Source organism: Amborella trichopoda, chromosome 12, assembly GCF_054954075.1.
Source record: "Amborella trichopoda isolate Santa Cruz 75 chromosome 12, AtrichopodaSantaCruz75HAP2 v2.0, whole genome shotgun sequence".
Lineage (NCBI taxonomy): Eukaryota > Viridiplantae > Streptophyta > Magnoliopsida > Amborellales > Amborellaceae > Amborella > Amborella trichopoda.
The window spans coordinates 37,262,311-37,281,761 of NC_142347.1; the positions used below are offsets into that span (position 1 = coordinate 37,262,311).

At 33.7% G+C, this 19,451-nt stretch overlaps 1 protein-coding gene across 2 annotated transcripts in view; it reads right to left on the reverse strand.

Moving 5' to 3' along the window:
* LOC18421844 (QWRF motif-containing protein 2) overlaps nt 1-3,035 on the reverse strand; it is a 28,050-nt gene extending 25,015 nt beyond the window's left edge. The window contains exon 1 of one of the 2 annotated variants that reach the window (XM_006826629.4): nt 831-3,035. In XM_006826629.4, coding sequence (XP_006826692.2) covers nt 831-2,387 — 1,557 coding nt within the window. In that variant the 5' untranslated portion in view covers nt 2,388-3,035. The remainder of the gene's footprint in view (nt 1-830) is intronic. The other variant, XM_088853475.1, reaches the window with a different exon arrangement.
* Between the last annotated feature and the right edge of the window lie 16,416 nt (nt 3,036-19,451).

Sequence of the window (19,451 nt, forward strand, 5' to 3'; positions counted from 1 at the left end):
AGACTACAGGAAACCACACAATGAGGGGATTAACATCCATGATATCAAAGTCTATGGTTATCCACATGCTTTCAAACCACAATGTTTTTTCATTTTTGAGGAAAATTCCTAATGAATTTAAGTATGCCAGCTACACCATCAGAATGTTCAATGTAGCAATATGATAAACCCGAAAGGAATAGCAACTCAGCTTTATGACTTGGTAGACAAAGAGGGGAACAACAAATAACGATCCAAAGGCACCACAATTCGAGCAACGTAAAATCCTTTCACATAAAGTGCAACAAAAAAAACCACATTGACAATTAAGCATGAACAGCAGATGTTCAAACGAATTTGTAGTACATGACTAATTTCAAGTGTACGACACACTACCATATAACATCCAACCTGATAAGAAGAAAATTCCTAATGAATTTAAGTATGCCAGCTACACCATCAGAATGTTCAATGTAGCAATATGATAAACCCGAAAGGAATAGCAACTCAGCTTTATGACTTGGTAGACAAAGAGGGGAACAACAAATAACGATCCAAAGGCACCACAATTCGAGCAACGTAAAATCCTTTCACATAAAGTGCAACAAAAAAAACCACATTGACAATTAAGCATGAACAGCAGATGTTCAAACGAATTTGTAGTACATGACTAATTTCAAGTGTACGACACACTACCATATAACATCCAACCTGATAAGAAGAAGTTTAATGAAGAAACTTATAACAACTCAATGTCACCCCACAAAAACAACTATTTAAAGTCATCTCAATCTGATGAATATTGAATAATAATAACAACCAATTCAATTATCCAAAATCAGTAGACCTACCTCTGCCAAGACTGTCTGTGTGGACAAAGCAGCCTCTGCCCTCGCATTGACGAACCGCCATTGCAAGTGCCTGTTATAAAACAACCTCAAGAGATGGGCATCTTCAATCTGGTTGGCCCCCTTCTTCCCTTTCCTCACATCTGCGAAAAAGTTAAGTATCGAAGACGAGCTACTCGAGCAACTACTAACTGAGCTACCCAATGAGAAGTGCATTGGCGTAGCACCCCTCGACCTCAAAGGACTAATTCCTCTCGACGGCGAAGGTGAAGCTCCTGAGAGCTTACTAGGAGAAACCGGATGGTGGGGCCCACGCATTGGCGATGCTAGGGCCCGGTTAATTGTTCGTGGAGAAGAGGAAGGGCTATCTGATGAATTGACTAAAATGCCTTTCCTTGAAGAAACAAGCCTTGGGGGTTGGTATCCTAGAGCTCGAGAACCAGCTAACGGTGAATTGGGGTCCCTCCTTTTCGATTGGTGATCCAATGGTGAAGTGGGTTCTTGAAAAGAAGAGCCCAAGCTATTTGTTCGCCTTATACGATTGTTTGTTTCCTGCAAAAACCTTGCAGGGACTGCTATTCCTCTTGGTGTCGATCTCCCCTTAGAAATACCAATGCTTTCATGCACCCCTGAATTACTCCCTGATGAAACACTCTCAGTATCAGAGGCTCGATCACATAAGAGCGAGCTTGAATCTGAATCTGTTCTGTCAAGATCCAGCCATGGTTTTGATTCAGGTCTGTTCAAATCTTCATTTTTATCAGAACCCGCTTCAGATTGGAGCCTACTATCCAGTGAAATTCTACGCGAAGCCGGCCCTTCATTGATGGATCTCTGAAAAGCTCTTCCCAACCCATCAATGGAGGGCCGACCTTGAAGGAGAATCGAAGCAGCTCGAGTGGGTTTCTCGGTACAGTTGATGCTCCTGGTCAAGGCACTCGCCGAAACCCTAGAATGGGGGTTGTCAAATGGCTTCGAATTCTCAGACTGGTCACTGGTTTTCCCTCGTAGAGGCGTGCATTTCCTCTCTGGTGTGGCCTTGCGCTCAATCCTTTGCGTTGAAGAGGGCTTCAAACCATCATAGCCACCACGATTTACCGCTCGCTCTCGCTTGTTTATGTGAAGAGAGAAAGACTCACCTTGAAAAGAAACAGAAAGAGTTCGGGTGGAAGGCCATAGAACCTCTGGAGCTCTCCCCAGTAGGTGCTTTGAAGATGAAACCAAAGTTTCGGAGCCACCATTAATGGCTCGGGTATGAGAAGAAGGAGTAGAAGGCCTTCGCCTCTCTGCTGAAATTGCACGTTTTGGGAGAGAAAAAGTATCGGTTGAAGGATTAGGAGAGCGAGCGATATTTGGCGATGGGCACCTTCTGGGAGATGAAGAGATTGAAGAAGAAGAGAGAGACGACGACGAAGAAGATGGGGTTGTAGACCTGTATCTTGAGGTGACTTCCTTTGCCTTAGGCCTCCTTTGAGCGCCATTGCTCTCCTTCTCTGAAGGTCCCAAGGGGGGTTTCGGGGTTTCCTGAGAAACTGTGGCAGAAATGGCAGCCACCATCATAAGAACGCAATCACATTTCCCCTAAAAAACCAATCCAAGAGCTTTCGTTGTGAAGCTTTCATGGCTGATTCCACTGCAACTGAGCACGAAATGCAGAGCTTTCATGGTTGATTCCACTGCAACTACGCACAAAGGGGAAGAGGAAAAACAAAACAAGGCCTACAAAGAAAAACCCACATTCAAGGTTTAGGAGAAAGGAAATGTAGAACAAGAATAAAAGAGAGAAGAGAGTATGGAAAAGGAGGAGTGAGAAAGAGTGAAGGTGAAGCAAATGGAGATGGGTTTTTGCCAAATGGGCCAAGGAATGAAAGGAGGGTTTCTGTGTCATAATCAGTAGAACCAGGCAAGCCGGGGAGCTCTGTTCTCTCTCCTTCAATACCTGACCCACTCAAGCTTTTTAGAGAGAGAAAGATAGAGAAACCCACTCAAGGTTTTTAGAGAGAGAGAGAGAGAGATCTGAAAGCTCAATGTGCAGTTAAGTATAAGAGCTCAATCTACAGCTTAAGTCTAATGTGACAAAGGAAGGGAAGTTAATAACCATGAGGGGGCACCCACATTTGTTGTGTTCTTTATACATGGAAAATAAGGGGTGTTCTCTTATACAAAAGAACGAAGAAAGACAAAAAAAAAAATTGCTTTAAAAAAAACGAAAATTGAAAAGTAGATAGGAGAATTATACTTTCCTGAATTCCACAGCTTCTGATTTCCTCCAAATAAAAGTACTTTAGAGGTGAATTCCTACAAATAAAATTAATTTAGAGGTGAATTCCTACAAATAAAAGTAAGGGAAAAATTTATATAAGGTTGCAACCTTAAAATGTAGAATCACATATGCACCTCAAAAATCTATCGAAAATGTTGTTTTAACGTCGAAAAAACCCTCTAATCGATCATCTCGACATTGAAATAAATGAATATGAAAAAAAAAACTTTTTTGAGTCCCGAAAATAGTGCATCTTGCAACACATTATCGTGACCGTTCATTTTCAATATTTTCATATATTTATAGATCTACTTGATTTTAACTGTTTTTAGAATTTAAAATTTTCTAATTAAGTATGAAAATAGATTTAAGATAACACAAAGAGTTTTATTTACATATTATGATAAAATTTTAAAGTGCGCCTAAATTAGATTGTTTAAGATTGCATCCTTATAGAAACCGTACCATAAAAATAATTCTATAAATTAAAAAACTTAAAAGGTGCCCCATTTATGTCCATTAAATGGTAGGTGTTAACTTTATTTCTCCAAATCCTACTCCTACTTCATTTATATAAAGCAAACTTTCTCCATGAAATCTCATACACCAATAATTATATGCAAAATTCACATATACATAGAGAGGGGTGGGAGGGTGTGGTTTTACTATTATATGTTATACGTGAGCAATAACAGAAATTATATAGAGAGAGATGGGGAGGGAGGACGGGGGCTTGTAAATGGAGAATGAGCTTGGGTTATGGTGTTAGTACTACCTGAGCTTCAATTATGCGACTCTTTGTAAATGGATGAGGTAATGATTATGGTGTTGGTACCACCCGAGCTTCGATTAAAGGTCACGGCCTCCACTCTTATTAACATTTTTTTCATTTTTATTAACATTTTCAAAAAATTGACTCTTTTCAACTGATATACATAAATAAATAAAAGAAAACTCCTAAAAAAAGAGAAATGAGTGATGTATTTGGAAGAGCAGGGTGGCACCAGACATGTACTCCCAAGTGAGTAGTGTGTTACTACGTCCTTGTTTTAAACCAACTATTCATTTTTAATTTGAATATTTAATTGAGCTATACATGAAGCCCATGGCCGGGAGTGTGAGACTAAGAACTCCCAACCACTATGACATCAAGTAAAACTCCAAACTTAATGTTTCTTTTCACCAATAACAATTCAGTGCTTTGCAAAAAGTTGGGTCACATGCTTCCCTTTGGAAAAAAGCACCTTTGTCATGATTATTGCCCAAATTATAAATAAAATCAAAGAGAGAGATGAAACAGAAAATGCAGGATTTTTAGTGGCAAGTGTTTTCAAATAAAATTTAAATGAAAAGTTTGATGGTCTTAACATACAATAATATGAGGGAAAGTAGTTTTAGACGGGTGGCTATGTATAGCGTAAACCTAATACAGTATTGGACATGAGGTGCAATTTGGTTCAAGTGCAATGCTCTAAAAGGACAAGGGGAAGGTCAAAAAAGACATGGATGAAAGTAGTAGATACTTGTGATCTTACTGAAAGTATTCTTGATAGAACAAAATGGCGAAACAAGATTAGTGTAGCCGATCTTAAATAATTAAGATAAAACTTGATGATGATGATGAATCCTATAAAAAAATATGTAAAATTGATTACTTAATGTAGATTATTATAAGAAAAAAGCGTGTGCTTATGGTTAACGATTTGCAATGTTAAGTCCTAGGCTCAATTTCTACAAAGGTAGGGCTCTCTCCCCACTATCTCACCTAAAAAAAAATATCGGATGGCAATGTATAGGTATATATTTCGACTTGCAATGCTAAATCTTAAGCTCAACTCCTAACAAAGGTAGGGCTCTCTGCCCCACTATCTCACCCCCAAAAAATGTTTGTAGATGGCTGTATAAAGGTATATTTTCTTGTAAAGTTGAGCAATTTTGAGGTTTCGTAAATCGTGTGGACTGGAATGTAAACATTGACTTTCTCATTCCATTTTCTTGCCATGTGAACATCCGTAAACCCTCAAGCCACACGTACGGGAGACGTATTGCATACGCACGTGAACATTTAAGTGGGAATCTATATATATATATATATATATATATATATATATATATATATATATATATATATATATATATATATAGAGGGTGCCAATTTTATATAGGGCCTCGAGAAATGTGGTTTTAATATTAGAAATCTTTGTGATAGCCTTAAAATATATTTCTATGTTTATTTATAAAATTTAAAGCTTAAAAAATAGTGTAGATCGACAGATCTATGAAAACTTGAAAATCTTGAAATTGACGGTCGAAAAATGTGTTACAAAATACACTATTTCCAAAACTTGAAATCCATTTTTTTCTTATGTCCGTGCTTCTTGATGTCGAGATGATCAATTTGAAGATATTTGGGCATCAAAGCAACCTCTTTTAGTGAGATTTTTTAGGTAGTTTCAAATTTGATTGTTTAGAGCCTCAGCTCTATATAAACTTTTCTCATATATATATATATATATATATATATATATATATATATATATATATATATATATATATATATATATATATATATATATATATATATATATATATATATATATATATATATATATATGGAATACTACTCAACGCCTATAAGCGAAATAAATAGTATTTTTGCCCATAGGCTCATCACCGTCCGAAAAAATCGGGAGGCGTATATTTTTTGACCACCACGGACCTAGTATGTCCGTGACAGTAAAAAAATCACGCGGACCTACAATGGACGATGTAAATCTGTTCAATAAACTGTCACGGATATAGGCAAGTCTGTGGTGGTGGCGAAACACTGTAGCACTTCGGCTATATGCGTCTTTTAGATTTTTCATATATATATATATATAGGAAATGCTAGTGTTGGCCAGTGAACTACATATGAGACCAACAATTTAGATTCAATCTAGGCCGATTTGACGGGCACAACTTCATTTTATATTTTAATTTTAATTTTTTTTTACAAATCCAAATCACTTGAAATTTTAGACGTCTATTCTTCTCATCAAAACACACCTAACAAAAATATTAAAAAAAAATTTGTAAAATTTAAATTAACCAAAATACCCCTAAAATTTTTTGCAGGTGTTTTAGTCAATTTATTTCTCACGAAATATTTTTTTGATATTTTTATAGGTGTGGGTTGTGTAGAGCCGAGGCTCTAAACAATCAAAGTATAGCACACTTTCAAATAGTATCAAGAAATGTGATTTAAATACTGAAAGTCTTTGTAATAGTCTTAAAATACATTTTCATCTTTAATTATAAAATTTAAAGCTTCAAAAATAGTGTAGATCGAATATATCTATGAAAACTTGATAATCTTGAAAATTAATGGTCAAAAAATGCATTACAAAACACATTATTTCTAAAACTTGAAATCCATTTTTTTCTCATTTCCATGCATCTCGAGATGATCAATTTGAGAATATTTGAGCATCAGAACAACTTCTTCCCAGTGAAAATTTTGAGGTGAGCTCTAATTTGATTGTTTAGAGCCAAGGCTCTATACAAACGTTTTCTTATTTTTATTGGATTTTTTATTGTTAAAGAATATACGTCCAAAATTTCAAGTGATTTGGCTGTATAGAAAAAACATTAAAATTCAAATACGAAATGCAATTGTGATAATTGGATCGAATTGAATTCAATTTGGGCCATTGGGCTTATATGTAGCTGTACGCCCATTGGCCTACGCTAGCATTTCCCTAGATATATATATATATATATATATATATATATATATATATATTACGGTACTCATACTATGAAATAATTTATTATTGTACTCAACAAATTTGGACGTTTTTTTAGCCTTGTTTTGTACATGGAGCTTTTTTAATAGATATATTTTTTGTCATTACGAGGGGAGTGACTTTATCTACATGGGGTGTGACATCACCCTCATATAGCACATTAGTGACATCTCCATGTGGGTGATGTCATATCCTATGTAGACAACATCATACTCTACCTAATTACCAAAAATACCTTTACTAAAAAAGAGAGCTCTATGTACAAACATAAAAGTGTCCAAACTTTGTTGAGTACAATGATAAATTACTTTATACTGTGAGCACCAAAAAATATAGGAAAACTTTTCCATTAGCAACCAAAATGTGTATTATTGCATGTGTTTATTTTAAATCTATTTAAATTAGTGATTTAAAAAATGCTGGGTTGGCACGAAGTCGCTCAGTCCAACTCAAGAATCAGTCACCCCATGTCAATTTTTTCAATATATAAAAAATCATCCGGGCTAGAAGAGAATCGACGATTTGCTATAGTAAAAACACCACTTTGCTAGAGTAAAAATGCCAATTCACCGATCAAGATCGGTTTTTGGCCAGATCACTGTTTTTGTACGTGGTTTTTCTCATGTTCACTATTTTTTCTACACAGTAAAACAACGATTCGGACCGACAATCACGGATCCAAACCGGTTTTGTGATGCCCGATTCGGGTCACCAATCCATTTTTTAAATCACTTATTTAAACCCTACATGTTTGTTTCGAAAGTGTCCAATGTGCTTGTAAGAGAGAGAGAGAAAGTTAACAGTGAGAAAGAGAGAGACCAAGTTAACACATTCAAGGGAGAGAGAGACCAAGTGAGAGAGAGAAAGCAAGTTAACATTTGTCTTTTTATTACAAAAACAAGGAGAGATATATATAGAGAGAGATGGTACCAAATGGTCCCTAGCCAATTGTTAAAGTTACTGAAGAGGATAAATTTAAGAGAATCACCCTTTTAATCCTTATTCATTTGATCATGATTATAGTGGGGAGGATAGAGAATTTCTAAAGCAGTCTCTATTTACCAAAACAATCATAGGCAGGCCTCCATCAACTCAATCAACTACCATTAATTTCCAGTAACCAACCAATTGAATTTCAATCTACCTTCGTTTAACGATTCAATCAATCTCTTTTTTTCTCTCCCCAACAAGCAAAATCAAGCAACCTCTTACCTGGGATCAAAGCAATCATGAAAAGACATCTCACATCAATTCAAAAGCATCAATCGACGGTGCAGATTCAAAATCCATTCATATAAACGATGTAGATTCCACAAGCCAGGTTTGCTTTGGAAAATCAGAATCATCCATTGTAAAAGCTTACCCTTAAAGCAAAGGGCCACTTCATAATACCCCAAAGCGCATGATTTGCATCCTAAGCTTTCCAGTCTACTGTATAATGAAGCCTGTAGATTTATCTTCTCTTTGCTTTGCTTTCATCGGAGGCTTTGCAAGAATGGATGGCCAGGATTTCATCCTGGAAGCTGACTCATATTTAAGAGGACACATGGTTTTGGAAGATCATGAACCTTGCTTAAAAAACTAATATCTTAATAATAAGTTGTGTGCTTTGTATTATACTATGGATTTATTGCCTTTTTCATGATGTTTGAGAGGCTTTTGAGACTTTTTTTTCTTTTGAGACTTGAGGGTTACTCTCCAATGTTCATATTGCACCTAAAAGTAACATTCCCCACAAAGGAATGTTTCTTAGTCTTATTTAACCACACTTTTTTTAAAACTTTTGTGGAAAGTGATTTGATATTTTGATTAGTTATGGAGAGAATTTGTTGTTGCCCCATGTGGCCATCCAGCCTGGGCTTTCATCACTACTTTTCATTAGCAAAAAGTGAAAGGAATGATGAGGGAGTAAATTTTAGATATAACCAAGAGGGTCCCTTGGTCTTTCCTCTCCTAGACTTGTCTCTCCATTGTTCCTCTGATTATTAGAGAGAGACAGATGCTTCACTAATCAAATTAGAGGTTGCTTAGGACATTTCCCACTTTTAGATGTCTCTCAATTGCTTCCATGTTTATTAGTTTTGTGTGTGTGTGTGTCTCCTCATGGATAATAAGGGCCTTTATCAGGTGGTTGGGCAGGCCACCTATAAGAGTTTGGGTATTTATTTGATCTCAACATTCTTATATGATTTTTAATCATTCCAAACACATGTATTTCGTCAAATATGAGGACTTAGAACTCAATCAATGCTCTAAGATATTGGGCTGTTTATTTAAGGTGTTAGCCTTAAACAATAAAAAGGGGCAGACTTTGAAACTGTGTCGGAAAATGTAAGTCTAGTGTTAGAAACATCTATGATAGCCTAAAAAATTGTTTTTATCTATAAATATAAATTTTAAAACTCTAAAAATGGTATAGATAGAGTAGATTTACAAACATATGAAAATTTTGAAAATGGACGATTTAGATAATGCATTAAAAATGCATTACATTTAGGACTTCAAATTCTTTTTTTTTTTTTTCTTTTTTTCATATATCCATATATCTTGAGATCGAGATTATCAATTTGAAGATTTTCTTACATCAGAAAAACATTTCCAAGTGGGTTTAATATGTAGTTGACACCTTATATAAATTTTTTCCCCAAAATACCCTCAACTCTAAACTTCTATTTGGATGACAATAGGCAATGCTTTAAGAGTTCTTAAACTATTTTACTATTGGGATTGTTCACAAAAAGAATAAGAAATAATATGGAATTTTGCATAAACAATATTCCACCCTCCCAACCCCTTTCCAACCCATATATATATATATATATATATATATATATATATATATATATATATATATATATATATATATATATATATAGGGAGAGAGAGAGGGAAAGGGAAAAATACTACAAAACATATATAGGTGAAGTTCTACCTTACTTCACATACAACTCATCACCGTCCAAAATCCATCACACTGTCACAATTGTCTTGTAGTATTTAAATTTTAATAATTATTTTACTTACGAGCTTTATCTAAAATTTGAGCCGTGTACATATGACCAACTTGCATTAAAATAAAATACTAAACAAATAATAGTTAAAAAAATAAAATGACAAAATACCTCAAAAATATAGAAGCATTTTATGTGATTTTTATCATCCAAATTATTATTTTAATATTTTATTCAGGTGTACCTCACTAAGGCGCACACCCCTACAAAGTTTCAGATTATTATGATTTAGAACAAACATTAAAATTCAAATAATATTAGACATCTTGAACCGTATGATGAATTTTAAACAGTGATAAAGCCGTAGGTGAAGTACTATAGAACTTCACCTATATATATATATATATATATATATATATATATATATATATATATATATATATATATATAGGGGGTTGTACCAACTAACAATGTGGTTTGTCTAGACCATAAAACCTTAGAAAATTGGCAGAAAACTCCTATTTTACTTTCTAGACTTAAATATAGTCCTATATATTTTATAATGTACGCTTGGGTCCATCTTTTTTTTTTTTTTGAGTAAGTTAGTGGAGGAGAAGGCCACTACCCAAAATTTTAATTAATAAGAAAAAGAAGAACACATTATTTTACAACCCTATGATAGGGCAGTTGCGTCAAATCATGTACTAATAGAAGAGAAAACAAGTATGGTGGACGACAACGCCAAATTATTGCACCTGCAGAAGCCGATTGCTTTCTTAGTTAGAGCATCAGCTACCATATTCGCCTAATGAAAAGCATGAGTAATTTCCATGGGGCACTGCAACGATCGTGAATGACAGTTGTCAGTTGTCATTCGTAATTTCTATGGGGCACTGCAACGATCCTGAATAGCATCTACTAGCAAAGATGAATCACTTTCTATTTGTATCGTGAAGCAACCCATCTAGATAACTAAGAGAACACTGTCCTCAAGAGCCTGAAATTGTGCATAATTATTAGACGCAACTCCAAAGTGTTTAGCAAATGTTGCTACAAATCCACCATTGCTATCTCTTATGACTCCACCCCCTCCTGCAAAACTAGGTTTGTTCAAGGATGCACCATCAATATTCAACTTACAACATTGAACTTCAGGAAACGACCATGCAATTGAGACTGAGGAGCTCGGGTCGTACTTTTCAAAGTATAAAGTGTATTTTGATTTTATTTCTTTTCCATACATCGTATTAATATCAAATTTGGTATAATTGTACTTCTCACCATCACAAGCCTATGAAAAACAAAAATAATTCAAGAATAATAAATAACAAAAATACCCTTACAATATATTATGATGTATTTTAGTAATTTTATCTACTTGTAATTATTTTTAAATATTTTTACAAGTGTGTGAATGTGAGAATATGGACAGATGAAATTTAAATGTAATCTGATGTATAAATAAAAGTATGAAATTAAAATACACATTACTCGCATGTGAGTATAAAATCTAAAATATACAAAACTATTTTTAAATTTTAAAAATAAATTTTGTAAATTTTTCAAATTCTTAAGGTGTATCTACCAAATTTATGGCTATCTTACACAACACATACCTAATTTATGGATACCTTACACAACCCATACATTGAATCCCCCAACTCTTATCCTCCCTCAATGTAGCAAGTGTAATTACCGGTCCCATCTTTTATCCTCAAAGGCTAAAAAAGAGGAGCACTCTCACATAACATAAATCTTACATATTGTGTCACTTAATGTCAGTGATTGAGTCCAGTAAGAGCCACACAACCATAGACCTACCTCTTATTTTTATAGACATCAACCTTTATAAAAATGATCTTAATTTCAAGATTCGTGAGACCTAAGTCAAAAGATTTCCATTGTTAATGGTTCCCAGAAAAGTTATTATCATTTGAGCGTTTTACGTACACTTAGGGTTTTATATTAAGACTTTACTATTACTACTGTAATATTAGTTTATTAAGAGTTTACTATTACTAATATAATATTAGTTTATATTTCCTCGATGTACACGCACAACATACGACGGCTTTATACGCCTAGTGACTGCAGCGTTACAAGTTAGATCTCTCGTTAGGGAATTGTTTCGATCGAGACGAAACGGCACATTCTTTAGGTCGGGGTGGCAGTAGAAATGACTATACCCGAAACTCACGGGAATATCCGACCGCGGGTTCGGGTATGGATCCAAATTTTGGACCGGTAGTTAAATTGGGTTTGGGTTTGGGTCCAGCCGTACCTGATCTGTACAAATAATCATTGTGTATATGATGACAATCATGTGCCTCTAGGCGTGCGCTAGACATGCATATTGTCACAATATATGGCAATATTTACACTATTATTGGCAAAAAAAAAAAAAAGAGAAGCTCATAGTTATAAGGTATACGATGGTAAAAAAATGGCAAGAAAAAAAAAGAAGCTCAGTCATTGGGGGTGGCAATGGATCCGACCAGATCTGGGACCTGACAGGTCTGGGTATGTGTCCAAATTTTGGATCCGAATACTATTCAAGGCCAGATCCAGCCGGACGCGACCCGTTGCCGCCCCTATCTTTAGGCATGTTTGATAGGTGTGAGAATATTTTTATAAAAGTATTTTCATATGAAATAACTTCCCTATGTGATTAGCCTATAAACTCCCATACCTAATGGCATGGGGGAGTTCTTTCATGTGAAAAACTTTGACGAAAGTATTTTTACACGTACCAAACATGCCTCGAAACACAATCTAAGTTTTGGGAACTCTTCCTCGTAGAAGTAGGATTTCCTCTAAAATGGTGGGCATTGTCGGTTAAATGTGAATTAGTTGAAAACAATTATGTAAGAAATAGAGCAAAAATAAAAATACATGAGGTTTACTCCAAATGACTCCTCCGATGGTCTTAACAAGTTAAATTTCATTGTCAATGAAGACTATAGTTTCAAATTACTAGAATTATAAATCTATTCAGACATCGGTAAAACGCTCGTCGTTTTTGCTTTTAAACTGCACTCTTCATTGAACATTAAAAAAGAAAAAGAAAAGGTAAACTGCTCTTTTTATTGAACATTGTTAATCAATCTTCTTTTTGTCTACAGTGACACCATGTCTAAAGAGAAATAAAAACTATTTCATGCGTGTTGGACTTCATTTCTTCAATATGCAATCTAATGGCATAAACATAGGTGGTACATATAAAAACAATGGTAACCAACAGTTCAAATGTTTTTTTAATATAATTATTATTTTATTTTTAATTTTTAATTTATTTTTTCCATATTCATGATCTTCGTGTCAAAGATTTCTCTAAAAATTAAGAACAAAGTATATTTAAAAAAGGAGAAATATCTTATTATCCCTTATTTTTAACTTCTATATCTCATCAAGCCCAATAATTAAAAATATTACTTGTAAGCAAAATGACTCGATCTTTTCTATCTCCCAACCCCCTAAACCCTTTTGACCATGTGTTATTGATCTCAACAACTTATGAAATGACTATATATATATCTCTCTCTAAAACTCTATCTCTCTCTCATCATCGTCTCTCTCGCAAAACTCCATCTCTCTCTAAAACCCAAACTTCATCTCTCTCTCTCACACACACATCATCGTCTCTCTCTTTTTTAAAACTCCATCTCTTTTTCTCTCTAAATCTTCATCTCTCTTTAAAACCCAAACTCCATCTCTCTCTCACACATAAGAAAGTGTGCTCGTGTTCGAGCTCAAGCTAAACCCCTTGGCCGGTAAACTCACCGAGAAGTGAAGAGAGAGAGATGGAGTTTTAGAGAGAGAGATAGAATTTGAATAGAGTGTCATTTTTAGCATTTGTTTGGGTAAAAAAATTATGGTTAAAAGGGTCCATGGGGTTGTAAGATAGAAATGATGAAAACTTTTTGCTTACAAGTAATATTTTCAATTCTTGGATCTCATCATATATGGAAGTTAAAAATAGGAGATAAAGAGATATTTTCCCTTTAAAAAATATATTTATTGCTAAACTCGTATTTTTACAATGTGCGGGCTGGCCACATAAAAACCATGTCCAACCGCATAGAAACCATGTCCTAAAAAGAATTTTAAGAACAACCGAGATATTCTTTCTCTAGAAACGCAAAATGAACCAACCCATAATCCTATGAAAAATAACTTCCCTCCATGTTACATGCCTTTTCCCATGAATATTATGGCTATCATCAATTCCCTTGTATAGAAATTACTATGACTTCTTTATTGCTTCTCATGGGTACCTTTTCTTTTGCCCTAGGACTGTAAAACCTCAATCTTACTAGAAAAAATCTTATATAGTGATTATTAGGACTAATGGTTTAAAAAATGGATCGGTGCTCCGGATTGAGCATCTAAAAAACTCATCTGGATTGGTGGATCGGCGATCCGTATCGGGAATTGGCCGAATCGGTCGAATTAAACTTTAAAAAAAATTCGAAAACATTATTAAAATTCATTATAAATGTTGTCTTTTAGGAATCTAATAAAAAAAAGGGGTACTCCAATAAGAATTTTCATTTTTTTGCATGAATATGCGAATATTGATATGTTCTTTTCCTGTATGAACTACTGTTTACCATTTAATTTATGTTCACACAAAATGATAAACATAAAATTATCATTGATTAAGTATATCATCATACATGGAGTACAATAAAGCATACAATTCGGCAAAAACTTTACAATAATATAGTAATCCATAATGCCACTATACATACATTTGGCACAAAAAATATCTACAATGATATAGTCATTCACAATGACACAAATAATATTTACAATGACATAGTGGGCACAATCCCAACTCAATTAAAATGATCACAAATAGTCGTATATCTCAATTACAAAAATGCAAGATAATATAATAAAAAATGCAAGCTCCAAACATGCCTGCAACTCAATTATTAAGAATATATATACAATTTATGTATCAACATACATTTTTTTGCATTAAAATTTTAATAATAAAATTAAAAAATGCAAGATAATATAATTATCATACATGCCACAAATTTTTTATAATGATATTCATACATTTAATACCAAGAATATACATACATACATACCACAAATAATATTTACAATGGTATAGTCATTCAAAATAATATAATGATAAAATATTTATCAATCGAGCAGTGATTTCATGCAACCGTTGTATAGTAATATGATGCAACAACCTTAAAAAACCATCTTATGGCTATTTGTTGGATCCAAAATTTGAAATATACACCCTTTTCATTCTAATGAACAATCACAAAAAAAAAAAAATTTTGAAAACACAACCTCGAAAGTATTTTTTTAGCCCAATTAACATAGGCCGTTCATTTTGGTAAGATGCTTAGATCTAAGCCTTAGAAGGATTTTTTTCGTTTCCAATTTTTTTGGATGGCTTTATTATCATTAGATAAACAATGTCAAAAAAGGAAAAAACTGATTTTGAGTTTATAAATGCTAAGATCGTGGTCTAGATTCGTTCTTGGAGGGGACTCATTTTGACCATATCTAGGGTTCAAATTGAACTTTTTTTTTTGGGATTGATTATTGAGATGAAGAGAGTGTGTGTAAAATTTCGGGTCATACAAATACCACAAACATAGTTTTCTAGAAGTGTCATTGCATTTTACTATGATACAACCGTTGCATTAGATCATTGTTCTTATCAATCATATATATACATTTTATGCATTAAAATTTAAAAATATAGTTTTGCATTAAAAATTTAACAACATGTATTTTTTTGCATCAATAATTTATCAACATGCAATTTTTTGCATTAAAAATTTAACAATAAAAATTAAAAATACAGTTTAATTCCTCATGATAACCAAAACCTGGTCACAATTTTCACAATTTTTCAGAAAATCACGATTTTTCAAAAAAGTTGATCATCAAAAATAAAAAATAAAAAAACGCAGCCACAACTCTTATTCATCCGAAATCGAGCAATAAAAATTGCTTAAGCCGACAAATTACACCCAAAATTAATTGAATGATAATATTACCTTCAAAAACCCTCTTAAATAATTCATAATAGTACTTTAATTCGTCTCATATTTGTAGTTTGGTAGAAAAAAAAAAAAAACCCTAACTGTTCTTCACAAAACTGTGACTCAAAATTGAAAATCCACTACAAATCTATCAAAATCAACACAAAAGGTGTACAATTTCTGATGAATAACACAATCACGACTAATTTCCCTCTTATTTCATACAAAATGGTGATCTATTTCATCTGTAATTCAAAGAATGGTGGAAAAAAAAACACGGAAGAAATGTAGACCCAACCTGACATCAGTCATTTGAACTCGAAAATCCACCTAAAATCGAACAAATTAGATCTAATTGAATACATTTTATGATAAATAACACTATAAGGAATCAAAACCCTATAATATTAACGAATTATTTGTAAAAACTTGAATACAATCGATTGAATAGCGGAAAACTGAACTTATTACTTGTTTTTCTGCAACTGTGGCTTCAAATCCAAATCTGAGTTGTAATGGACCAAAATACTCACAAAGTATGATTAATTTCTTCTAAATAACACTCTTAAGATCAATAACTCTTAGATTTTACAAAAAATGATGCCCTATTTTGCTTGAAATCAGAGAAATGACGAAAACCTAAAAAAAACGCCTTGGTCTTCACAAATCCGCTGATTTGTGATCGAAATTGAAGATTTCAACTCCAATTTATCGAATGATAAGATTGAAAAGCTAAATAAAAAAACTGAAATATTTGATTCACATACTGAAAAAGCACAACAATGATAAAAAAAATGCCAAACTTTGATGATTCCCATCGCAAAAATACTATTTACCCGTGTTTGAACAGTGACTCGGGAGATTTACTGTTGGGAATCGCCCGGTTCCCTCTAGACACGAGCGATCCCCGTGTTTCGTTGGAACCGGCACGGGTGTGCTGATTTTCGAGACTCGCCGACTTTTTAAACATTGATTAGGACATTTAGTTACTAATCCAAAAAACCCCCTTTGTCTTTTACATAAAGACAATAATACCCCAAATCTTTCTAGGAAGACAAAAAAATGGCCATTTTGGCTATCACTAAACCTAGTTTTCTAGAACCTTGAATCGGACGTTGCACCAGTTTACTGATCTAGATTGGTGATTTCAATTTGGAGTCGATTATTCAACTTTCCAAGTTGAAATTATTATAAAATACTAAAAAATTAAGGTAGGTTGGAATTGGCAGGTTTTATGATGCAGATCATCGATTTTATCAACAAAATTGTATAGATCTTTGATAAAATAGGCAAGTTCCATTGCATTGGACTAATTCCCAATTCCATATAGGAGGTGGTTGGTCCCCTACTGAATCCGATCCACATTTTAGATTCCCAATCCGAATTAATGTTTTCTAAAGCCTTGACCAAACGTAATAGGCAAAGCAGAGTGAACATTGTCTATTATTTGATTAGCCAAAAGGTCCAAGCATCCATTCCTAAACTACAGCGAAGGGACTTATAAAGAATGATTTGCTGGCCATGAAGGACGAATTTATAGAGAATGACCATATCAATAAAAGCATAAATTCAACCTTCATTGCCCATTGCCTTAATACTGAACGGGGCTACTACTGCAGGACTCGATGATCTTAGACCTATTAGTTTGTTGAATAGCTTCTACAAGATCATTGCCAAAGAGTTAGTTGAGAGGTTGAAGAAGTGTTTGCCTTTGCTTATATAAGTACCACAGTCAGCCCTCATTTGAAATAGGCTTATTACAAATAATGTCCTAGTAGCCCAGGAATGTATACACTATATAATATTATCTACGCATCTTGGATTGCTGCTGAAACTTGATGATATGGAGTGGGGCATTATAAGTGAGATTATGAGTAGAATGGAATTTGGATCGAAGTGGATTAGATGGATTGTCACACCCCAAGAATTTACAATACTGTTACTCCTGAGATGTGACAGACAAAACATATATACATCTATTGATAGGACAAATTTACAGTGGCGAAATCTTACAAAGTAACAAAAGAAAGCTAGCACAACTACAATATCTTCCAAGGTTGATCTTGACTAGCACTCAAAATGAATCCGCAGTTATCCTGAAAAAATGTTTACCATAGTTTGATGAGTTTGGCTACTCAGTAAGTGATCATCATAATCCTAAAAATAATCATGATTGAAATATATCAATATTTTCCAAAATGAGATCTATTAACAAAAATGCATCAACAGTTTCACTTTCAATAAATGCATAATTAAGTATAATCCAAGTAATTGAAATGCTTATAACACTTTTAACGGCAGTGCATAATTCAAAAGATTTCACAAAATACCCTACTGGCGTCCCAAGTAGGTCACCTATATACCCCATCAGCGTCCTGATGGGTCCACTTAATCCCTATCGACGTCCCAGACAGGTCCACTTAATCCCTGCAGGTCCACTTATACCTCACCGGCGTACCGGATGAGTCCACTTAATCCCTACCGGCGTCCCAGATAGGTCCACTTATACCTCACCGGCGAACCGGATGAGTCCACTTGCATACTTAAATTATTTCTAAATCTCTTTAAACATTCGAAAGCAGCAATATCATGTACTCAACATATCACTGAAATCATTAATATGAATTTCACTTAAACCATTAATAACAGTCACTCTCTATAACATTTAAAAAATAACCAATCAAATATTTTGGGCTCAAATTTAGAAAGGTAGCAGTTTGTAAAGGCATTCTAACATAATTGCCAACTTAATATGTATAGAAAAACTCTTATAGAAATTCAAGAATACGGAATTATCACAATTTATGAGATATCAATCCACAAATAAACATTTCACAATAATACTATAACCAATTGCAAAAATGTCAATTTTTAAATAATAAGGCAGTCATTTGCACATGAATTTTACAATGTCTAAATATTCAAAACAGTAGAAAGAAATATCACAATTTTACTAAAAGCTGAAATATCACATTTATTTCTAACAATAGACAAGAAAAATAAATAAATTTATTTTTCTAATTTATAGCATTCAAAATTTCTAACATAGATAAAATATCACAATTTTTATTAAAAAGATTATTTTTCAAGATAATGAGGTCACGTGCGCATAAAATTTATCGCGCCTAAAATTCATGATAATAAGCAGAAATAATTATTTCATTTTATTTTTAAAAAGAATGGATTATTTTTCGAGACAATGAGGTCACTTACACACAAAACTTATAAAATAAAGATCCTAGACGGAAATATCACTATTTATTAAAAACATACTATTTTTCAGGAAGACGATGTCACTTACCTACAAATATTTGAGAAGGAGCTTCCGATAAAAAATTCGGTTCGAGAGAGGAGTTCACTGTGTTTCGACCAGAGAGAGAGAGAGATCTCAAAATTTTCTAGGGTGGGCGTGCTCACCTCCCCTATTTAAATTCTTATAACGTATTATTATATTATTTTATTAGGCTCTACCTCATACCTGAGGTGTCGCGTTAAGAGTATGTTTTTAACATATGAAAACCACGTCCACTAAAGGACGTGGCAAGCAGCAAGCAAAAGTTTAAACCAAGTAAAAACTTTTGAAAATAGTGATAGTCCCCAAG